We start from the raw sequence: 24,039 nt of genomic DNA, 5'->3' as shown, positions 1-24,039 counted from the left end.
TCCTGGAAAAATCCATTATATTAAGTAGCAGACCTGTTACATAACAGTTGCATATACAAAACCCAACAAGGCCACATAAACTTTTGTGTGTACTTCACTAATTAACCTTCCCTTTTATATATATTGTACAATGTTTCCCTTTAATATAAGATATAGTGATAAGGTGCCAAAAAAATTGTGGTGATAAATATGTTTCGTAATGGAAACCAATGAGACCACACAGGGCCGGCTCAAGATAATAGTGGACTTTTGGGCAAAAAAAAATAGGTTTTTTTTTACATGTATATATAGACAATTTAAAATTTTTGGGTCTCTATTCCTAATTATTTTTAAAAAAATTAGATCCTTCTTTCATGCTATTTTTATTAAAAACTGTTTGGGCCCTGGGGCCCACGCCCCTTTGCCCCATGCCCTAAGCCGGCTCTGAGACCACATATGCGTTGGAAGGTCGAGACGAGATTATGTTATTGTAGTGTTGTACACGTGGAATTCAAAGAGAAGAGTTTGCGTGTAAAACCAAAACATACATGCAACTATATATGATGGAAAGTTGTTTACTGTTTCTCATTTGGCAGCCACACCAATAATACTAGTCGTCAGAAAGTGAGTGGAGATATATGAACGGTGGAGGAAAAGTGGTTTGTGTCACCGGAGCTTCCGGTTACATAGCGTCTTGGATTGTGAAGCTTTTGCTCCTCCGTGGCTACACCGTCAAGGCTACTGTTCGAGACCCAAGTTTGTTCCCTCCTCCTCTCTTTTGGATTTGTCTGGTTTATTTTCTCCTTTGGTATAGATGAAGGAACAAGATGAACTAAAAAACAAAACTGATAAAAAAAGAAAACTGAATCGAAGTAAACCATTCATGTAAAAAAAAAACAACAAATCGAGAGGAAATCAAATCCGTTCTAGAAAGTAATTTTTGGTTTTGTTCCATCCTATGAAGGGTTGAGTGTCGGTTTTTTTTTTTTTGCACCATTGTGAAACACGGTCCAGTTCTATCCTACCCTGCACGTCTAATCATTTGGAACCTAAAGCAATTAAGGTGGCGGGGTTGTTCTAGCTTTAGTTTGACTTCTCAATGTTGGTTTGGTTTGGTACAGTTAAGTCACTGTAATCTAAGTTTTTGTGGTCCGGGATAACTTAGAAAACCTTTTAGAAAAAAAAAAAAAAGGTGGTCCGGGATAACTATATAATAAAATACCCTTTCTTTTTCTTTTTTGCCAACTAGTATATCTTAGGTGGGGATATTGGATTTAGAAATTTTATAGAATTTAAAGGAATTATGGTTTCCATTAAATTAGTATATTGATAATTTGGAGCCTAAAATATAAACCATATGTTTTTGTATATAAACATCATCATCACATATATAACGATCTAACCAAACTATAGCATAATATTTTGTGTTAGTGTCTATATCAGCATCTTATTTAAACAATATTATCATTGAAAACTATTTCCTCAGTTTCATAATTTATGATTTTTTGGTTTATTGCACAAAAATTAAGAAAATTACATTTTTCTAAAAAATATTTTCAAAGATATAATTTTAAAATCATTTAATTAATTACAAAAAAACTGTAATATTTTATTGGATGAACAAATTTCAATAAAATTAAAGTTAAGCTCAAAATCTCAAAACAACATATATTTTGAAACAATATAAAACTTTTAAAACATCGTATAATTTGAAACAGAGGGAGTATAAGAAACATATGAGAATCTTCTCTTGAAGTGGACTTTGACACATGTATGTGTGTTTCTCCAGAGGATCAAAAGAAAACAGATCATCTTCTTGCACTTGACGGCGCAAGAGAAAGACTTCAACTATTCAAAGCAAGTCTTTTAGAAGAAGGTTCTTTCGAGCATGCAATTGACGGATGTGACGCTGTCTTCCACACCGCTTCACCAGTCAAAATCATTGCCACTGATCCACAGGTGCGTCAACAAATAGTACTTTGTTCAAACCAACACAATCCTTACTAGTTTACTTGCTTGAATTGTTGTTGGAAACTTGATAGTTACTATTGATTATACAGGCTGAGCTGATAGAACCAGCCGTCAAGGGAACTATTAACGTACTAACAACATGCACTAAAGTGTCTTCTGTCAAGAGGGTCATTTTAACGTCGTCCATGGCCACACTTCTTTCTCCTAACTTCCCGTTGGGACCAAACGTGTTACTAGACGAAACAACCTTCTCTGATCCAAGTGTCTGTGAGGAGGAAAAGGTTTTTTTTTACATTGTGCTTATAACACATCAATGAGTTATAAGAACTCGCATTAATTATTTATTAATTACCTTTTTATTTTATTTTCTCGTATCCAGCAATGGTATATACTCTCCAAGACTTTGGCCGAAAATGCGGCATGGACGTTTGCCAAGGACAACAACTTGGACTTGGTCGTAATGAATCCAGGACTCGTTATTGGACCAGTCCTACAACCAACTATTAATTTCTCAGTAGATGTGGTTATAGATTTTATAAAAGGTAAGAACACTTTTAATAGGAAGCATCATAGACTTGTGGACGTGAGGGATGTTGCTCTAGCTCATATCAAGGCGCTCGAGACTCCTTCAGCCAATGGCAGATACATCATTGATGCTCCGATTGTCACAACGGAGGAGATTGAGAAAATTCTACGTGAATTCTTTCCTGATTTGTGTATTGCTCATGAGTAAGTTTTATTTTATTTTTTGAGTAATAATCATGTTTATATTCTACAAGCCTAACAAACTTTTTATAAACCTTTTTTTTAGGAATGAAGACATTGATTTGAATTCGATGGCTTACGAAGTAAATGTAGAAAAGGTGAAAAGTTTGGGGATTGAGTTTACTCCTACAGAAACAAGCCTTAGAGACACTGTTCTTAGTCTCAAGGAGAAACATCTTGTGTGACCATCCCTTTTGTTAACAAAAGGCACTATGAATATATGCTTTTGTGTTTGTTTTTATTTATAATCATATCATATAATATATATTCTAAATGTTTAATATCCCCTTTGTTTTATACTGTAAACAGTTTTACCTAAAAAAGCATGTTAATTAAGAAAGTTATAAATTATATTTTGAAACAAAAAAATATTCTAAAACCTTATATTTTTTTTTTTTTGTCACTGAAAACTTCATTAAATATAGAAAAAGGGAGAATGGGCCAATTAAGGTCCAAACCCAAAGGTTCACTACAGGAGATATGAAAAACGCAGAGATTCTTTTGCGAGACTATCCGCTTCCCCATTCAGAGAACGAGAGATATGCGCAAAAGAGATTGATGCAAACTCAGTAGATATCGATCGGATGTCTTTCACAATACCGATGATTTCCTTAGCCTGAGTGATGCCGGAGATTGCTCGGATGAGCGTTAAGTTGTCGGAGAGCACCTCAAGATAGCTGAACTCCAAATTGATCGCCATACACATAGCTGATCTGACTGCAGAAGCCTCTGCAATTAGAGGGGAGCCTATCAAAGCTTCACACATTGATCCTTTGATGGGAGATTCGAGTCGCGGTCCCGAGAACACCCACCCTAGTCCTGCAACGAGTTTGTCCTTGTGCCACGCCGCGTCTGTCTTGCAATTCACCTGGTCGTTATCGAGATTAATCTGTGGTGGTGCTCGCGGTTGGAGTTGCTGACTCTGAGGTAGGTCCTTCTTTCCAGAGGATTGATTTTGCGAGTTGGTCCATTCTCTTGCTAACTTAATCCCTTTCAGTGCTGTTTCCTCAGGAGATTGGTATCGTCCTTCGAAGATGAGGGTGTTTCTCGCCGTCCAGATGGCCCATAAGACCCAGGGGAGGATGTTAAGAGAGATTCCTGAGGGAGGCAGACAGATCACTTTCCTAAATTTGACAACTACCTCTGGGAAAGTCATCCCCGCAGCTAGGTGAACTGCCTTGCTAAGAGGAACAAGATCCCAGACCTTCTTCGCGTACTGGCAGTTGAAGAAACAATGCATCTCATTCTCTGTATCTTGGCATCTAACACAAAGCGATGCTGATGTCATACCTCTTCTATGCAGATTTGAGCCTAGGGAGATAGCTTTATGGACGATGGACCAGAGGAACGTTTTCATCTTAGGTGAGAACTTGCCTGCCCAAATGTCTCTGATCCAGCTAAATTCTCCTTCTGCTCTTGTTAGATGTGTTTGATGATTGTGAGAATTTGCAGCAAAATAGCCTGATTTGGTGGAGTAAATGCCCGAAGCTGTCTGGTGCCAGATAAAGGAGTCTTCCGCCCCCGTTGAGCTTGGCTTTAAACATTGTATCTGCATGGCGAGGTCTGGTAAAAGCTCCTCTATTCTCTGCTTGTTCCATTTGAGTTCGGAAGTTAGTAAATCTGCCACCGTTAGGTCTAGGGCTGATTCCTTGATAGGCCCCATAAGTTTTAGGACCTTATCCAAAAAGATCCAAGAGTCCTTCCAAATCTTGGTCGTTTGTCCATTTCCTATAGACTTACCTTATATTATAAAATAGAGGAAATAGATCTTAAAATATTCATATGAATAACTTGAAGCATTGTTTAGTTCCAAAAACTACTTCTACACAAAGTCACTAAACAACCCCTAAAATAAAAGAGATCACTTGCATAATCTAACACCAAACTCGAATCCTAGCTTGAAGCTTCTTTCATGGAGAACACGAACTGCTTCAAGTTATCATACTTGTCTGTTGTCCAGACAAAACATTAATGTTCTTGCTTAACTGAAGGGTGATCTGCCTTCGGTTTCTTGAGTTGATATGAATTGGTGGATGCAGGACTCAGACTTGGTTTCTGATCTCGATTCGCGGAGAGCTCAACGTCCGACTTCGCCTTCTCGTCGAGCTTGATGACGTCATCCAGAGCCTCGCGCGCTCTCTTCCTCGCCACGGCAGCGTCTTTACCCTTCCGCTCGGCTTCGCATTTAGCCAAGCTGACGGCCTTGTTCATGGAAGATGCGGAGATTTTCGCGGCGCATAAGAACGCTGCCGAGAGGGATTTATCGACGCAGCGGACGCCGTTGGCGTCGACGATAGGGCGGAAGAAGGAGAAGGAGTCGGGGTCACGGCAAGGAGGACATCGGTAAGGAGTGGAGTTTGAGTTTGCGTCGTCGGCGGCGCAGTGGATGTGCGTGTAGGAGCCGCAGTCGGAGCAGGAGACGCGGCGAGAGTGGTGCGGCGGGGAGGAATCGTAGAAGGCGAAGCAGGAGGGGCAAAACGACGTCGGATGTTTGCGTAAGAGGCAGTGCGTGCAGTAGAAGTGGATGATGCAACGGAAACGAGCCGAGTGTGTGATCCAGGAGTCTCGGCTGCCGCAGCCTTCGCATATCTCCGGGGACTTTTCCGCTGACGTGTCCGAATCCGAAGCTGGCGTCACCGAAGTCGACGACGGAAGAAGATTCATTGTGTGTGTCTGTCTCCGGTTTTGAGAAAATTAGGGCGTATTCAAAAAAAATTTAATCTATTTACTTAAGGCGTTGTTAGTGGGCTCTATTTAATGAGCCGGTGAATTTGGCCCAATAAGCAATGCTACATTTGAAATCTTTTTTTTTATATAGATTGTTTTCCTCTTTGTTACACAAGAGTTGACTTTACATTATATGAATTAAGATGTCTGATTATAACAATTGTCAAAATTCACAGCAAATCTCGAGAACTCATGTATTAAAGTTAACTGCCACATTTAGTTTGTCTATTTTAGTTTTCGATTATTGTGAATTTCACTTTGTATATGGTAATATATTACTTTGCACACGCTATCATTTCAAGCTATCACATTTAGCTTCGCAATTTAGTACTGCCAACAAGCAACAATAGTAGGATTGAAGAACTGCATTATCAATTTTATACGGTAGGCGGTAAAGAATACTAATGTCAGTTTGATTTTGCTTCTGATCCAACCTCATATATTAAATTCACAAACAAAGTCAACTGGATATGGTTTATAGTTGGGATTGATTTGTTTTTTGGACAGTCCAAGGAAGTAGGGACATCAAAACTCGCGTGTCAAAGTGTAGTAGCTCATTGCATTTTGCAAAAGATATTTAACATTATACTAGATTTTGACCCGCGCTTAAAAGCGCTGATTATTTTTCAGTTGATAAAAATATATGATATGAATTAGTATTTTAGTCTTGTTATACATTATTATGTTACAAAATTTTATTATGTCAAAAAAATTATTATTATGTAATTATATTTTTAATCGTTTGATTACTTTTTTCAAAAAAAAATTATATGGATTGATCAGACTTAGTGCGTCTATTATTTTAAAATAAATTATTTTCAATTAGATGAGAACAATACTTTTATATCAAGTTTGGACCCGTCGTCGAACCAGTAAACACGATGACTTGTACATAAGCTGGTTTAGATTTAATGAAAACTCGTTAATTTAAAGCATGCAAACTTCAAAAAACATGCAATCAAGTGTGACCCGGTATTTGGTTTACATGGTAGGAAAAAAATAATCTTCAATAATATTTTAAGAGATGAATGAAACTTCTAATATATTAATGTAATAAAAAATAATTTAACATAAATATATATAATTTTATTTTAACAAATGATTTGCTAAAGTGTTTTTTATTAAATTTGATTTTGTAAATATTTAGAATTATATAATGTTAGATGACATGATATAATATGCTGTATGATATATGCTTTCATTTTAATAATTGATATCTAAATATTATATATCCATCTCTGAGCATAATATATGATGTATATAACGTTATTGAATAACAACAATAACATTGGATGATAATAAGAAAAATAATTAGAGAAGTGTATCATACAATATGAGAAATAATAATAGGATTTATTGAAATTATTTAAATTATTTATAGTTATTGTAGTTAATGGTAGGATAACAAATAAAGAGTTTTATATAGATGTTATAAATTCTTTTATAAATATTTTTAAAAATATTTTCTTTTAATAATATAAATTTTCAATCGCATCTATAATATATTCTTATCAAAAATCATCATAACAATATATTTAGAATATATATATATTTAAAATATGTTGTTAAACTAAATTAGAGAAATATAAGGTAATTGATTATTGCATAATTAGAGAAATATAAGGTAATTGACTATTGCATAGTTAGAGAAATATAAGGTGAGACCAAAAAAATAGTTAAGTTTAATGAAAAAGTCCAATAACTTATCATAGGTAGATTTTTTTAAAACTCTTTCCCTTTTAATAGTATAGATACATTTGTCAAACATTGTTTCTGGTCAGCATTTTGCATCAAAGGAAATGCATTAGTGTCATAGCATAGCATATGTTATATGCCATATTCACACGTGTCATATCTTCTGTCCCTCGGCAGTAACCACGTGTCCCGAGTCATCTATCACCCATAGTCACTCACCATCGTCGATCGTGATTATGATCATCACCTAAGCTTCTCCAACAAATTTGCTTCTATGATGACGTAAAGTGACGTTTTGACGTAATATAATAAAACTTAATAACCTGACTGCTGGCCATATACATTGTAGAAGGGCCAACTCCAGAGTCCAGAGGTTTTTTTTTTTTTTTTTGTCAACCGAGTCCAGAGGTTATATTTTCTAAGTTATTATGATAGTGAGGTAAAAGATTTTTGCGTATCTTTATTTTGCTTATCGTAAGCATATCAAAGCTTGTTGGCATATTCCATGGTCATGGTAGATTGAGAATTTTGCGGGGACAGGGTGTTGCCATTATTTTGAGTATTGGCCTAACATATATATCTCCTTGGATGGGTTTTATTTGGTTTTATATGGTTTTTATTTATTTATTCGAAATATTTCGTTGAATTCAATGTCTTTAAGATTATTTCGTTGAATTCGTTGTCTTTACGTTAGATGGGGATAAACTACAGTGGTGACACACTGACACTAATGGTCCATGCGAATACAAATAAGGAGCTAAAACTATTCATATTGGCAGTTTCTCAAATTCGCTGAGCATCGTGAGTATGGCCAGATTTTTACAAAAACCTTAAGAAATTGGATTAACGAAATTAGAAACTCTTTCTACACCTATGATTATATTGTGAAATATTAAAATTTCAAAATATTAGCTTCATCTACAGGCTACAGCCAAGAAGTGTTAAGCTTCGTAGTTATATATTGTAGATCACCCATATTTGGTGGATATCTATCTTTTCATTGTTGTAAGTTTTAGATATTTAAATTCATGATTATGGTTAATGATTCAGTTATAATATTGGAAGGTAATTCCCAAAAAAAATGATATAGGAAGGAAGGAAATAGATTCTAAGATTAAAGGTCTAGAAGAATAGTTTGGAAAAATAAATGTATAAAACATTCCATGATTAAACAAAATCTGAGTTATTAATAAGCAAATGATTGGTTTCATTAGTTTAGATACCAAACATACTTGACAAAAGAAGTACATGTTATTGTATATAAATATAACTAGCCAAGTGAGTCCCCAAACTTAAGGATGATTAGTATAGTAAGAAGATTTACGAAAAATATTAATGGTTAGAGAGTCAAATCTTTTATTATTACCAAGATAGATAAAGAGAGACAAGATTGCTCAAACCCCACTAGGTGTGTGATCTTTTTTGGCAGTGTTCCTTTATGATAACACATCACAAGACTTTAGTGAGAATCACAGGCCCATGTCACTTTTAAGATAAGATAATATATTCTACTATAGTATTATTTTCATGCTTATAGACACCCCCATGAATTAATTGTAATAATGCAAAAGACGGTGCCATGTAACAGAGACAACAGGTGTGTGCAGAGAGGTCGGTGAGAAGCAATTTGGTTCAGTCAGTAATAACCCATGTTTCTAACTCTCTTCTCTAGGTCCCTTTCTCTTTAGTTTTCTTATTATAACCATCTATGATCTCTATCTTTTTCGCCAAAACACCACCTCATGTTAAAGCTGTGACTGGTAACTTAATTTAGAGAGTAAGAAAGAGAAATATTAAAATGAAAATGACAAAAATATAAAGTGGAAGGAAAGATAAAAATGTTACTCCTATCAAATCTAGAGTAACAATGAAAGTTTTAAATAGTAGTTATAGTAACTTATAAAAATATAATTCTATTTTATCGACAAGTTTATAAAATAAAAAATAATAATTGTTTCACTTCTTTTGTTTATTCTAACAATACTAACCAGGCAAATTCTAAATACTTGAAAATAAATCAGTCTAGTAAAAACAAGAATCCTGCATCAGAGTACTTATAAATATAATTTTTGTATTTTTGTCAATATATATATAATTTTCATATTTTCAAAGTAGGCAACACAAAGAATAACTAGATTTCTCATTTTGCTATAACATACTACAAAATAAATATATTCGTTAATAAAAAGGAGAAAAAATAGTGGAAAAGAAAAGAAAAAAAGGAAAAATACAGAGAAGAGTAAATAGTAGTGCGAAGCTTAAAAGTTGAATGTTCGAGAGAAGCGTCTCAGAGACTGTGAAAATCAAATCAAAATCCTCTGTTACAGTGCGTGCGACGATTTGGTCCCCCCTCCCCTCTCTCTCCGTCTTGTGCGTCAATTTGTCTCCTTCTCTTCTTCTTCTCTCTCTCTCTCCGCGTACTCTACTTTCTCCAGATTACTACTACTCCCCCCCTCTCTGCCGCCTTCTTCTCCTCCTCTGTTCTCGTCCATTCACACTTTCCATTTAGTGCTTCAAGGTTCTCACTTTCTCTTTCGTTTTCTTCAGTCGCTACTACCCTTTTTCTCAGGTCAGCGTCTACGATAGATTTCAAATTATAGACTGTTCTGTTTCTGGGTTTTTATGTGTCTCTGTTTCGATTCAGGGAACAGAGTAAAAGATTTGATTTTTATTTGTTTCAGAGCTTATTAATGAATCGTTCTTCACTGTGATTGATTATTAAACAATTGGTTTAATAGACTAATTAATCATTGGCATTAATTTTAATATGAATCAATCTCTCTGCTATTTTTATATTTGATTATTGACAGAGACATCGTTTTCTTTTTCTATTTCTTTTTTTTCAGACATTACAAAGCGAAAAGAGACTCTGTTTCTGTCTGCAAGCAAGCAGCACCATGCCTCTGTTTGAGCTTTTCAGGCTCTCCAAAGCTGCTCAAGACAATAACACTTCTCCGTGAGTTCATTTCTCTCTTTGTAACTGCTCTGTTTCAAAGTTCATCACTTTCAATGTTTGACAACAGACCTGTAGATGAAGTTGTTGAGCTTGTTTGGGAGAACGGTCAGGTTTCAACTCAAAGCAGATCAAAGAACACTCCTCCACCACATCAAGGAGCCTCTTCTAGACCTAGAGAGGTCGGAAACAGCTCAAAGACAACAATAATGGACGAGATCCCTATGTCGGTTCCCTCTCTAATGACGGGTTTGAGTCAAGACGATGACTTTGTCCCATGGATCAATCATCATCATCCTCATCAATCCTTGGATGGATACTGCTCTGAGTTCTTACAAGAGGAGGAGATGGCGTTGTTTCAGAGAAGAAACAATAGCAATGAATCAGCTCCTCCTCCTCCTGCTGCTGCTTCTTCGTCTCAGCACAACGGTTTTCAATCACATTCTCTCTATGGAACTGATAGAGCTAGAGAACCGTTAGTCACAAGCAACAAGCCTGGTTTGATCAACTTTTCGCACTTCTTACGCCCTGCAACTTTGGGGAAGAGTCCTAATAACAACGCTGATAGGTCTAAAGAGAAGAGTCCTCAAAGCCCGCCTAAAGTGTTTCAGACCAAAGTACTTGGAGCTAAAGAGGTTCTCAACGAGTCTGTTGCCTCTGCTATGCCTAAGGATAGCCAAAAGGCTTGCCTAGTTTCAGAAGACTCTGGTAGAAAGGAGCAGGAGAGTGAGAAGGCTGTTGTGTGTTCTTCTGTTGGGTCTGGTAATAGTCTTGATGGTGCGTCTGAAAGTCCTTCGCTTTCTGTTAAAAGAAAGCATTCTGATGTTCAGGATATTGACTGTCATAGTGAAGTAAGTTTAAACTCGTTATCTTTTGAAAATCTTGCTTATTCTCTTTGTGGCTTGATTGTTGTTCTTGGATGTTGGTGAGCAGGATGTTGAAGGAGAATCAGGAGATGGAAGAAAAGAAGCAGCTCCATCAAGAACAGGGACTGGTTCAAAGAGAAGCCGGTCGGCTGAAGTACATAATCTGTCTGAAAGGGTGAGTGAGTGATCCTCCAAAGTAGGCATGCGGTTTCGGTTTATTCGGGTCGGCCACAATCACACAACCGAATTTTTTTTTCCGGTTTTCCATTTTATTTCCGAAAAACATGTTCTGGTTTTTGGTTAGAATTTGGTATAATTTTCGGTAAAAAATCAGATTTTTTTTTGTTAAATCCGGTTAGTTTGGTTTGGCTGATCTTGGATATTTTCGTTTTTTTTAAATCAAAAACCAAACCGAAGATAACCAAATCATTTTTCAAAACCTTACCGAACTCACTGTAACCGAGCCGAAAACCAAAAAATTGGTTGGGTTTGGTCGGTTTGGTTCGGATATAATCCACAGGCCTACTCGGCTACTCCAAAGGGTTTATGGTTCCATTTCTCAACTCACACTGTTCTTGATTTTCAGAGACGGCGTGATAGGATTAACGAGAAGATGCGTGCTCTTCAAGAACTCATACCAAACTGCAACAAGGTCTCCTTTTATATATACTTTGTCACTTGATTATGTATTATGAAATAATGAAGCAATGCTCTTCAAGATATTCACTAACTTGAAAGCTTTGTATGGTAATAAAAGGTGGACAAAGCTTCAATGCTAGATGAAGCAATCGAATATCTCAAGTCACTTCAACTTCAAGTACAGGTAACACTCGCTGCACTCTAAAACTAATAAAGAAAAAGTCTCACTAACTAATGATCTCAACTTCAGATCATGTCAATGGCTTCTGGTTACTACATGCCACCGGTCATGTTCCCACCGGGTATGGGCCATTACCCGGCTGCTGCTGCTGCAATGGCAATGGGTATGGGAATGCCTTATGCAATGGGCTTACCTGATATGAGCCGTGCCGGTCCCTCGGTTAACCACGGACCACAGTTCCAGGTCCCGGGGATGCAACAACCAGTGGGGATGGCGATTCCACGTGTTTCTGGTGGTGGTTTCTTCACGGGTTCTTCTTCAACGATGGAGATGAATAAGAGTGACAATGGTTCGACTAGAGACTTATCAGGTGGTACAAAAGATGAAACGATGACAGAGAACAACAATGGCTTGAGACCTATAAAGAGAAAACAGACGTCTTCTGATCAGTTTTGTGGATCGTCGTGACATAAAACACAAACCTAAGGACTGATACATTTATATATTATCAATAGCATTCAAATAAATCGACTCTGAAACCCATAAATAAATAAGATAAAATTATGTTCTTCAATAATAAAAGAGCTTTTTGTTGCTTCGGTTCTCTATAATTTTCTTTTGTAACTAGAAAGACCTCGGATTGAAAATTATCTTATAATGCAGAATCTTCTGTTGGTAGTATATGTTGTGAATTTCTAGTGATTAAAGAATACTATTAAATTTGAATATGCTTACACCAAAATGAATAAAAGATAAATGAAATAAATTACGATGTAGCTTGAGTTTTTTTTGTAAAATGTAGCATGAGTTCACTACAGCTTATGGTTTAACGAGTGTCATGGGCTTTTCAGCACATTGCTTTGAAAACCAATGCGTTCACAAAGAAGTTGCCAACTTCATCTCTCTTACATGTTTCTGTCTTATCTTTCTATTTATAGCAAATACATAGAGATGTCTATATAACACAGTCAGCATATCAGACTCTTACTAGTATTAAAAATGAATATAAATAACTTTCCCACCTATGACTCTGTCAGACTTGGTCAGACTATCTGTCACCTATCTTTATCTTTTTCAAGCTTAGCGTAAACTAGAGTACAGTGCAATAAATCGAGTATCTAGCTTTGCGCCTTCACGGAAGGTGTTTGCACCAAATAAATATTTATGATACGATAATACTAATTAAAAGAACTTGGACTTTAAAAAAATAAGGGGGTCCAGTGGAAAAAGGAGAACAAAAAAGGTTTTAGCCTTCCGTAGTTTCGATTGATATCTTCTAATGAAGAAGGATTAGACAACTCTCAATAATTAGAAAACCATAAGCAATAGAAAATAGACATGTGGAGCACATAGGGAGACAAATGAAGTAAAAGAGTTCTTAACTGAAGGACCCTTAATTGAAACTTGGAAGAGAAGGAAACGGTGTTAATGTGGCAAAGCGAAAGAAAAGTTAGACATCATTTTGGTTTTTGGCTATACTAATATATCAAGATTATCTATGAGTATGTTTTTCTTCTCTCCTGTCTAACTAATTAGATTGGTCCATATTATAGAGAGAAAATCAATCATACTTCATACAAGCCCTCTTTTCTCACGTTTAATCAAACTTGAAATGTTGTTTGCCTTCGTTTCTAAGTTAAATCCTTCTTTCCACCACAAATCACAAAGACCAGCACAAATCAAAATGATAATATCAGGAAAGGAAAATGAGGCAAGCAATTAATTAAATTAGTATAACATTAATACACAAGCACACGGATTAAAAAATTGTTTCCCTATATAAATACATGAATATTTTCACTATTAAGAACAATTTGAAATAAATAAATTTCTAAAAGTATAGTATAAATGTATCATCAAAGTAAATAGTACCCATTTTGATTTACAGAGTCAGTACGTATGAATCGGTAATAGTTGACGACAAAAAAAAAAAAAGTAAATAGTACCCTATATATGTTACGTCAATATGAGATATTTCCTATTATAATTTCATTAAATCATCAACGATACTAATTGAAAATTTGGTAGAGGTAATCACGATCGTAATTAACAATACCGACCTGAAATTGAAGTCTTGAATGACTCACAATTTAATTGACTTTTAAATATTTTATGATAGTGTAATGAAATCCAAATTGTACTTAGCGGATGTAGATAGTTCTCTTCTTTTAGTATGGACATAATAGATTTACTAGGAAGCATTGCTTGTTAATGAGTGAAATGAGGATTTATGAGAAAATTATATATATTATATATATATATAAATATGTTGTTTTTTTATCTAAAAATATTTATTTTTATCATAAAATATAAATTTTAGTGTTTGATTTATCTTTTTTAAAAACATAATTAATAATTTATTATGTTGGTTTTGATTTAATAGTTATAAATTTATAAATATTTATAAGAATACTATGACCGCATATGCGAGTAGAACACCTAGTTATATATATATATATATATTTAAACATAAGATAATTAAAAGGATACTTAGTACAAGTGCATGCATGTGCTTATGTGTCCTTGATGATAGGATTAATGCTAAACGAGCCAACTAAGTTGTTACCAGTTAAGGTCATTTCTCACTAGGCCCCCGTTCTCCCTCTCTACGTGACTTCATCATCTTAATCTAAATGTACTACACTTTCTAACTAGTGACTTTCTCCTTCTCTAATTAATAAAGTTCTTATTACCACAAAAGCCGATAAGTTGCACAGCAACATCGTTGATTCGTTGTTGAACGTGATTATATTATTGTTCACTTTCTCTTCGCAAAAAAGTATATATTATATTATGCACTTTCACAAACTTTATTGGATGCATATTTTCGTTCTTTCGAAACATGATTCGTGGTTATATCCACTGTAAACTACTATCATTGATCTATCATATATGTAAATTACAGTAAGAACTAAGCATAAGAATAAGAGTAACAATAGTTAGATTTTGCTGTATATACGTCATGCAGGCCATCTGAATTTTTACAAACTATTTTTAAATTAGGCCTACTTTCATATATAATTGGATTAACACAGTTTAAGAATGGCTCAGAGATATCACATCTATTTAAACTTCAAAATATCATTAAAACTGCGGAAGAAAAAATATCGTAAATGACGACAAAATCACTTTTGAGTTCCTTTTTTCGGTGTAATCACTTTTAAGTTCCTATAAGGCAATAACGACCGTTTGTTAATATAAATTGAATATGCTTGATCAATAAGATCAAGAGATTAATCTCATAACTATATACACTAGTACTTCAACTAGATTACAACTTCTACTGTGCCTTCACCAAGAATTCTAACTGAACCAAACTTGTTATGATACCTTGCTTTCTGGTTCTTAAGAATTGATTAGTTTCATTTTGGCTGCCAACGTAGATCGAAACTTAAGCGCCATCAAATCATTTGATATTCTCTTGTGATATGGGAATCTTAAGAAAAAATAGGGTCTAGCTAGATGTAAGAACGAGTTCTGGCTATACTACAATAGACGTGTTAAGTGTAGAGCCTCTTCTCTTTTCTTTTATTTGTCGGCGATGTTTTTATAATCAGCGTGAGTTGTGACAATGACAAACGATCGACAACGACCGTATGAGTTAGGCCCTCTTCTTCACTTTTTTCTCTACTTAGACTTGTACCTTAGGGCAAAAACCAACCAACAGAAATGACAGAGAGGATTATTTAAATTTCATATAATATATATATATATATATATGAGGAATGTTGAGTTGTGAGAACAGCTCATATGTTCTCTCATATGTGTATTTTTGGTATCAATGGAGTAATAAATAATACAGTAGTTATAATACATAGTTACAACGTAGAAGTTATTGTTAAAAAAAACGTAGAACTTCTATTCTAGTGCATGAAGGTCAACCATGCAAACTATTCGATCCTTCCCCACCAAAACAAGGGTTCGTTAAATAAGAAAAAAAAAGGTTCTTCTCTATATAATATTTCATTTTAAAATTATTTATTTACATCGCTGCTTATTATATATTAATATTAATATGCACCAGAATAAATATTCAACATATACTAAAATCACCTTTATGATAAAATAATGGGTTATTTATATATTAATATTAATATTAATATGTACCATAATAATATTCAATATATTATATTAAAATCACCTCTATGATAAAATTTAATTATAATGGGATATACTATATTTATCTTGTCGAAATATTGATCTCAAAATTATTGAAATGTTATTGTTCTAAGATTATTTTCATATAGGTGATCATAATTGAAACTCGTATAAACCTTTAAAAAATACTCAAATACTGAAAACGAATCAAACATTTAGTGTACTGAAACTAAATCTACAATTATTGGTTTAAGACAGCTTCCTTTTGAGTATAAGATATAGGCATCGTCAACGTTACTATTTCAAAAGGAATAGATTAGTCTGAAAACTTGAAACAACGAATAAAGATGCATGCTCCTAATCAAATGAAAAAAAAAAAAATCAACGTACGCCTAAAAATCTGAAATCAGATGTGCTTTGCGCATAATGCAAGGGCTGCGGCGGATATATGCATGATTGTCTCTTATAATCATGATGATGATCAAATGATGGTTATTAATCATGCATGATCCTAATCGAATATGTTCCTTTTGTAAGGGATGCTAATATAATACATAGTGAAGCTAACATAATGTTTTATTGTCGATGATATACTGCAAGAATTAATGTGTTGATTGGTATTAGTCTATTAGACTATTAATTTATTGAGTATGATTTAAAAGAAACTCTCTGCAATTGCAAAGTCTTTCCATATATTATTGGCGTTTCTTGTAATCACTTATTTGGTGAATTATTTAATTTGAAGTATCTTTTGACAGCTTTGGTTCGAGATATTCTACAATAAATCCACTAGTCCATTTATTTAATCGTGTTTGATTATGAGAAGTTCGTGTCGGTTTTGCTTATTTTTAATGCACCCTGCATGAACAATGGCATCAAACAATATATTCCCTCGTTAAAGGCTTCATAATATAGTAGATGAAAAAAAATTACATTAGTTGAAATTGGAAATATAAAAGTAAGGTAATGATTCATACGACTGATTAGCAAACCTTTATAGTTTATCAAACAAGATCTAAATTAAGTTACATAAACTAGTTAAGAATTGGCTTTTAGTATTGAGTATTTACACTTAGTTTCAATCGTCTCTGTTATTTATAAAATCTACACATGAACCCAAAAGCGGGTTGTATGTAAGCGAGACCGGTAGCTAGGAGGCCTTACACATATTGTATAATACAGCTCTGTAAATACACCATATGAGAATATCAAGAATCAAGAAGATAAATAACTTTAACATCATGACGTTGAAAATTAAAAATAAGAAATTATGTTTACGTATAGTCTTTTATTGTTGTACACGATATTTTTAGGATTGGGACCCGATAAACGGCAAGAGTCTAACGAGTGGCCGTCTCTAGATAACGTAAGAAAGCTACAAAAATTCAACATGTGAGAATCTGAGGGAAAGTTTGGGTAAATGGGCAAAGAATATACCCCCTCTAGGCCTCTGTTATGGCTGATTTTAAGGCAAAAGAGGGAGTAAAATGCCAAAGAGAAGTGAGTCAATTAAAAATGCATAAAGCAAACAAAAGAGACACTTAATTATTCTCATTCATCTGCAAAAGAAACCGTGTTTTTAAAGCTAAATTTCTAAATTTCGTTATATAGCTATTTAATCCATTTAATCATTTCTGGGAACATTAACCAATTATGTCAATTTCTTGCTGGTTATAAACTTTTCCCATTATTTCCTTTAATTGATGCATTCATATTCACAAAGATTTAGTCCTGATTTAGCATTTGCTTTTAAATAATTTTAATTCATTGCAGAAGTCTTTCACGAAGACAACAAACAACTCTTCTTTGTCTTCATTCTTATCTACACACCATCTAATGGGTTACTTTAATTATTCCATTCTCATTGTAAATAATTTTTCTGTAACGCTTCTACTGCTGTAGTAAATTGTAGTTTTGGTCTATGCATGTGGTTTACCTTTGTTGAGAGAGCAGCTGATTACTCTGGGTTCACAAAGGTTAATAAATTGATTTTTTCGCATGAAGATAATGAGAATCACTTTCAAAAATTCACATATCTTAAACACAGCCTGTGAGTGTAGCTAAAACATAATTGTTTTAGGCATATGTGATATATCATCACCAACGAGAGCCATACCGATCCTTCTCACATACTGAAAACGTTTTAGGAGCACACATCGCTCCAAAGTCACTGCGACTTTGATAAAAGTTTGTAATATCCATGCCATCTTCGTATGGAATTCACATTCGCATTAGTTTAGAATCCATTAATTAAAAAATTTGTTGACTTGCCATTATTACCACGAACTGTTTTTAGATTTTTGTTCACACTCTAACAAATACTATTATTTTATAAGAAATAAGTCATGGATATTGAAAGTTACTCACTTACTCTCTCGTCAACTAATTGAAGGCAAATTTTAAATACTCATTCCGTCGTTTACATTACTGTAGATATAGATTTCTACCAGAAAAGGTTTTTGTAAAACAAAAACTTTATATGGATATTAAAAGAAAGAAACTCTTAAAAGTTCATGAAAAATCTCCAGTACTACTTTCATGAATTTTCTTTTAAAAAACTCTAAAAGAGTTGCTTAGGTCACGCTGTTTTTGGCTGCGTAGAGTAGAGTAGTTCCTAAAATCTTCGGGGACAGGTTGAACATGAATGATCATGTCTCCACTACTTAACTCACACTTTACCATCAGTTTTAACTCTAAAAGAAAATAATTTTCTTGGGATTGATTGAAATTAATGTCGATCATATATACTTTAATTACTGCATTTGATATGACGAGTGTATGATGATGATTAAAGTTAAGTCAATCCGACGTGGACCAATCAAAATTGTTCTACAATGCACATATCTTTAACAAAACTTCTAGAGAGAGAGAGAGAGGGCAAAAAAAATAAAAAGAACAAAAAAAAATCAACAAACCCTAAAGTGACTTTTCTTAGTCCTATTAATACTCTCTCTATAGAGATCTGTTACTTCATTTTCTCCATCTTTCTCTTCTCTTTCCCCTCAGATTCCATTAACCTTCAAAAGTTTCATATACATTCTCTCAGCTCAAAAGCTTTTTTCTTCCAATACTTAAAATAAAAAACAGAGCTTTCTCCTTTCTTCTCTTTTATTGTTACTTTTGGCTCAGCATTACAGCTTTAATAAACAACATGAGACATTCTTGCTGTTATAAACAAAAGCTGAGAAAAGGGCTTTGGTCTCCAGATGAAGACGAGAAGCTTCTCAACCACATCACCCATCACGGTCATGGCTGCTGGAGCTCTGTTCCTAAACATGCCGGTAACATTTCAAGAGAAAAAAAAAACATAATCTAAAAAGAAGCTACTTTTTTTTTTGAAATAACAAATCTGATTCTTCTACTATATACAGGTTTGCAGAGATGTGGTAAAAGTTGCAGATTGAGATGGATCAATTACTTGAGACCTGATTTAAAGAGAGGAGCTTTCTCTCAAGACGAAGAGAATCTCATCGTTGAGCTTCATGCAGTTCTTGGAAACAGGTAATAATTCATAATAAAACAGAGGATCAAGTTTATGTCTTTAGGTTTCCTCTGTTTCTGTCTCTCTGCTCTGTTTTTTACTCTGTTCTGTCTTTTTTTTTTTTATCAGATGGTCACAGATTGCAGCTAAACTACCGGGAAGAACCGACAACGAGATCAAGAATCTATGGAACTCGAATATAAAGAAGAAGCTGAAACAAAGAGGCATTGATCCAAACACACACAAACCCATCTCCGAAGTTGACAGAGACAAGCCAACAACAAGCAGCAACGACCACATGTCTCTTAGTTCCTCCTCTGCGACTAACCAAGACTTCTTTCACGTAAGGCCATCTGATTTCTCCGACTACTTCAACGCCAACCTCGGACTCTCGGTTGAGTCTTCCCTCTGCTCCATGGTTCCGGTGCAGTTTAGCACCGGAAACATGGATGGCTCTGTGTTTCAGACGCACTCTTGTGTTAAGCCTTCGATTAGTTTTCCTCCGGACAACAGTTCGAGTACTGATCACGCAGCACCTAACTGGGAGTTTCAGACAAACAACACCTCGAGTTTCACCGACAACGGTGGTTTCACATGGTCAGTCCCAAATCTTTCTCCTTCTCTAGTCAAACCTAATCATAACTTCGAGGAATTGAAATGGTCAGAGTATTTGAACACACCGATCTCTCTACCGGTCTTCGTCAAATCAGAGGCAGATTACTTAGCCAATGTTTCGAGCTTGGCAGATCCTTGGAGCCAAAGCCAGAACGAGAGTTTGAGCACACCTGAAGCAAGTGACGTGTTCTGCAAGGACCTTCAGAGAACGGCTGTCTCTTTTGGTCAGTCCCTTTAGGTTTTATTTTTTTCTTAACTCTTAACAGATGTATAAAGCAAAAACATATACAATACATACGTACGTAAAGTGGGTTTAAGTGTCTTTATTTCTATTTTAAATGTGTCATACGTCAAATATTATTCTTTCTTTTGCAAATCTTTCACTTTCATACTATATACTTTTTATTTGGCTATAAAGATTATGATGTATAGTATTATCGATGGTTCCAAAGGTCTGTCTTTGCAATTAATCTGTTGAAGAACAATGATGAACGTAATAAATCAGTTTCTGTATGTTTCCGTGAACGAGTTGTGATCCAGAGATGCATCCTTCACCATTTATTCAGACCTGTAAATAATTACAAGACAAAAGGAAAACATAAAATTAAAGCAAATCTGATAAATACATTACAAGCCTTAACAAGAAGTGACACTTTTTCAAAAAAAAATAAAAATTTAAAATTTGGTCTAGGTTTCTGAATTCAATATTTTTGTTGTTAAAAGAACATAGTTTCGAGGATTTGACCTTGATAAACATGAAAGAAGAGATGGGATGGTTTCATATTATTATTATCCTAAAGTCAATTGATTTACTTTATATCAAAACTATTGTTTAAGATTTCAATCCGAAACAGCCACTTTTAAATATTTTAAATAACCTAACGCAATAACTTGACCGGTACGTAAAAAATGTTCAATGTTTGTTTTGACATTAAATTCAAAGACGATATTAGTATATTTTAAAAATAATAAGAAATTGGTTTGTCAAACACATTATTCTAATTTCGACATTATACAAATGAAAGGAAAAGATATTTAGAACTTGTTTGGCATATGAAAAAGTCAATCATCTCAGTTCAAAGTCAATCTTATTTACCGACCAACAGATTAATGGGTTTGAGGAATTAGATATTATCGTAATATGCATTTGCATTATAATAAAGTTTAGTGGAACGCAAGAGACAAAGGTGCATGTGAACCGAATAATTGGTTCTACATTGAACCAATCATTGTGTTAATTCTGATAGGCGTATCTTATGTTGAGGATGATTAACTAACATAAACATTTGTCGCGGTTTGCTAACAATTAATAAACATATCTATTGTGCCCAGAAGAAATGGAGAAACAATGTCATGAAATCTTTGCATTCTTTTCTTCTATCCTATGATTTATTTACATGTACTGATGTACCTATACAATATTTTAGTTTTCTTACAACATATTAAAATCAATGATACTTTAAAAAATGTAAATGAATTCCACTAAATCTTATTGCTATCACAGATTTATTTCTGTTTTTTTTCGTGCTTACTTATTTTATTATGCTAGGGTTACAACTGAAAGCTGCATGCAGAACGTCGAAATGTTGATCCATGCATGAAACTTCATCGGTTGAGAAAATGATGCAAGTTTGGGATGTTCAGTTACTGCACAAATATAAGTCTTGGACTCAATCAGAATGAGGATAAAGAATGTTGGTAGTAGTCACATATACGTAAGCTAGATGAAATTCCTCAGATTTTCATATTAACTGTTAATTACTGTATAATCAAGGTGAAAATCATCTTTAATTCCATTCATATCTGTTTCAGAAACTAAACAGATGAGAATCTAAAGCTTAATTAGGATAGAGATATTAACCTGTAGAAACTTGATGGAGAGCGATTCCAGAGAAATAGATGGCTCGCAGGACGTCAAGAGGGACGTCTGTTAGTATGCCAACGGCAATGATGGTGAGAGGACCCATGTAGCCTAAATTATTCACAACACTTTTTATACACGGACCGATAAAACGAACATCGACGCCAGCGGGAACCGGACACCTGTTGATGTCCCAGAAGACCCATGTTGGAGCTTTAGCCTGAGCATCCGTAGGCACCTTTGAGTTCATCATCATCGCAGTCTGACCTTTAGTAAAAAAAAAATCATATTCTGAATAAATTTTCTTATTGAACATGGTCACCATTATTACAACGTTTATATACACAACTAATTTGATCCATGAATAAAATTTATAACTTAACTGGAAACTATCCTTTTTTTTCCGGGGTGAAATTCATTCCATAAAAAAACAGGATTTGATACATCAACTGGCGGATGAAAAACAATTCCCAAACACAAGAGTCCACATGAAAGCGGTAACTAAAACCCATACCAGGATAATTTTTGCAACAAAACAACAGACCGAAGTTAAGACTAAAACTAGACAGATGATTACCAATTGTCCAAGAACAGTAAACAAGTTGACTTAGCAAAAATTAAAGCATAGTAGAGACCAATTGCCCAAGAACAGTAAACAACTGGAAACTATCCTATAGTAAGAAAAAAAAGCTATTGATTTATCCTTTTCACAATAGGATCTGTTAATCTAGAAAATTACCGACATCACCTATAACCTTTCAGAGGTTGACAAATTTTTGTATTACAACGTAGCCTATTAGTTGTTATCTTTACAAACGGGCCGGAAATGGGCTTGAAAATATAACTTTGTTCCGAGACAGCAAACGGTGCCGTTTACGTTCTAAACAATCTAAACAATGTTTGTGCAAAATCAAGGTTTTAATAATAACAAAAACGGTTAAAAGTAAGACAAAAACATTTAACATGATTAGGTGAAGTCATTAAATATCTATATATACCGTGTAATACAAAAACAAGTGTAGAGTCACTATTTCAACAGCACAGACCAGATCTATGCGTCTAGTATACGTTGACCTTTGACTTTTATTTTTTTATTTTGACAAGGTCATTCATGTTTCCTTGCTTTTAAAGCATCATCTCTCTCCTTCTTCAATCTCTCTCACCACCATTAACAATCAAGAATAAAAAAAATCCATGGCTTCACCAACTCCATTCCTCTCCATCTTCCTCTTCTTCCTCATTACAGTCTCCGCAGATCCTGACATGCTCCAAGACCTCTGCGTCGCTGATCTCTCCTCCGGTAAATAAAAACTTTATTCATCTCTCATTTTCCATTTTATTAATCTTTCTTTCAAACTTTCAGGAATCAAAGTCAACGGCTTCCCTTGCAAAGACGCAGCTAACGTCACATCCCTCGACTTCTTCTCGCAAGCACTAGCGAATCCAGGTCTCACCAACAACACATTCGGTGCCTTAGTCACAGGAGCCAACGTAATGAACCTCCCAGGTCTCAACACGCTCGGTGTCTCCCTCTCTCGCATCGACTACGCGCCAGGTGGCTTAAACCCGCCTCACACTCACCCACGTGCCACCGAAGTCGTCTACGTCCTCGAAGGAACACTCGACGTTGGGTTTCTCACTACGGCCAACAAGCTCATCTCTCGGTCTCTCAAGAAAGGTGACGTGTTTGCTTTCCCCAAAGGACTTGTTCACTTCCAGAAGAACAACGGTGATGTTCCTGCCTCTGTCATCGCTGCTTTCAATAGTCAGCTTCCTGGAACTCAGTCTCTTGGTGCTACTTTGTTCGGTTCTACGCCTCCTGTTCCTGATGAGATCTTGGCTCAAGCCTTTCAGACGTCTTCGGGAACTGTTAAACATATCAAAACTAGGTTCCAACCCAAGAAATGATCTTTTTAATCCAAATTCATTACATGTTTTTTTTTTCGGTTCTGTTTTTATTTCTCTTGTGTAATGAAAACCAATAACTGATCTTTGAATGTGCATTTAAGCTCCATTGTCGCAACTTTGATCTTATTATGCTGTGAACAAACGTGAATTCAATTTTGAAGATAGCTAAGAAACCTAAGAGTAAAACACACAAATACTAGTTTATGATTTGTATATTGATTATGTGAATAAATAATTTATAATTTCTTAAACCCGTATTTAAAATAGGCTCAAAACCGATATCCATTTTTTTCTTTTGAA

The 24,039-nt window shown here is 34.7% G+C and overlaps 6 protein-coding genes across 9 annotated transcripts; 4 read left to right on the top strand and 2 right to left on the bottom strand.

Moving 5' to 3' along the window:
* The first annotated feature begins 484 nt into the window (after positions 1 to 484).
* On the top strand, positions 485 to 3,051 carry LOC103843352 (cinnamoyl-CoA reductase 1). The gene is made up of 5 exons (XM_009120070.3): positions 485 to 735; positions 1,769 to 1,938; positions 2,040 to 2,231; positions 2,330 to 2,679; positions 2,762 to 3,051. Exons 1-5 carry the CDS (start codon positions 618 to 620, stop codon positions 2,898 to 2,900), a joined length of 969 nt encoding a protein of 322 aa, XP_009118318.1. The 5' UTR covers positions 485 to 617; the 3' UTR covers positions 2,901 to 3,051.
* A 133-nt stretch (positions 3,052 to 3,184) lies between these two features.
* LOC103843522 lies at positions 3,185 to 4,378 on the bottom strand. The gene has a single exon (XM_009120260.1). The coding sequence runs from the start codon at positions 4,376 to 4,378 to the stop codon at positions 3,185 to 3,187; it is 1,194 nt and encodes a 397-aa protein (XP_009118508.1).
* Positions 4,379 to 4,480: 102 nt separating this feature from the next.
* On the bottom strand, positions 4,481 to 6,625 carry LOC103843351. The gene has a single exon (XM_009120069.3). The coding sequence runs from the start codon at positions 5,377 to 5,379 to the stop codon at positions 4,684 to 4,686; it is 696 nt and encodes a 231-aa protein (XP_009118317.1). The 5' UTR covers positions 5,380 to 6,625; the 3' UTR covers positions 4,481 to 4,683.
* Positions 6,626 to 7,094: 469 nt separating this feature from the next.
* LOC103843349 (transcription factor PIF3) lies at positions 7,095 to 12,493 on the top strand. Of its 3 annotated transcripts, none has more exons than XM_009120068.3 (7): positions 7,095 to 9,655; positions 9,984 to 10,093; positions 10,161 to 10,941; positions 11,024 to 11,131; positions 11,543 to 11,608; positions 11,714 to 11,779; positions 11,846 to 12,353. In XM_009120068.3, the coding sequence occupies exons 2-7, from the start codon at positions 10,035 to 10,037 to the stop codon at positions 12,242 to 12,244; spliced, it is 1,479 nt and encodes a 492-aa protein (XP_009118316.2). In that variant the 5' UTR covers positions 7,095 to 9,655; positions 9,984 to 10,034; the 3' UTR covers positions 12,245 to 12,353. The 3 variants fall into 3 exon arrangements, with proteins under 3 accessions (XP_009118316.2, XP_033136244.1, XP_009118315.2); XM_033280353.1 differs by having other exon boundaries at positions 7,095 to 9,705; positions 9,978 to 10,093; XM_009120067.3 differs by having other exon boundaries at positions 7,102 to 9,706; positions 11,846 to 12,493.
* Positions 12,494 to 18,452: 5,959 nt separating this feature from the next.
* On the top strand, positions 18,453 to 20,489 carry LOC103843348 (transcription factor MYB61-like). 2 transcript variants are annotated; one of them, XM_033280354.1, is made up of 4 exons: positions 18,472 to 19,155; positions 19,246 to 19,375; positions 19,485 to 19,952; positions 20,021 to 20,162. In XM_033280354.1, coding segments are annotated over exons 1-4 (729 nt in total). In that variant the 5' UTR covers positions 18,472 to 19,025; the 3' UTR covers positions 20,022 to 20,162. The 2 variants fall into 2 exon arrangements, with proteins under 2 accessions (XP_009118313.1, XP_033136245.1); XM_009120065.3 differs by having other exon boundaries at positions 18,453 to 19,155; positions 19,485 to 20,489.
* Positions 20,490 to 22,870: 2,381 nt separating this feature from the next.
* Positions 22,871 to 23,855, top strand: LOC103843347 (germin-like protein subfamily 2 member 1). Its single transcript, XM_009120064.3, has 2 exons — positions 22,871 to 23,131; positions 23,195 to 23,855. Exons 1-2 carry the CDS (start codon positions 23,026 to 23,028, stop codon positions 23,737 to 23,739), a joined length of 651 nt encoding a protein of 216 aa, XP_009118312.1. The 5' UTR covers positions 22,871 to 23,025; the 3' UTR covers positions 23,740 to 23,855.
* The last annotated feature ends 184 nt before the right edge of the window (positions 23,856 to 24,039 follow it).

This window comes from Brassica rapa, chromosome A09 (genome assembly GCF_000309985.2).
Source record: "Brassica rapa cultivar Chiifu-401-42 chromosome A09, CAAS_Brap_v3.01, whole genome shotgun sequence".
NCBI lineage: Eukaryota > Viridiplantae > Streptophyta > Magnoliopsida > Brassicales > Brassicaceae > Brassica > Brassica rapa.
Note: the sequence above shows the minus strand (reverse complement) of the source record. Positions and strands in the feature narration are given on the sequence as shown.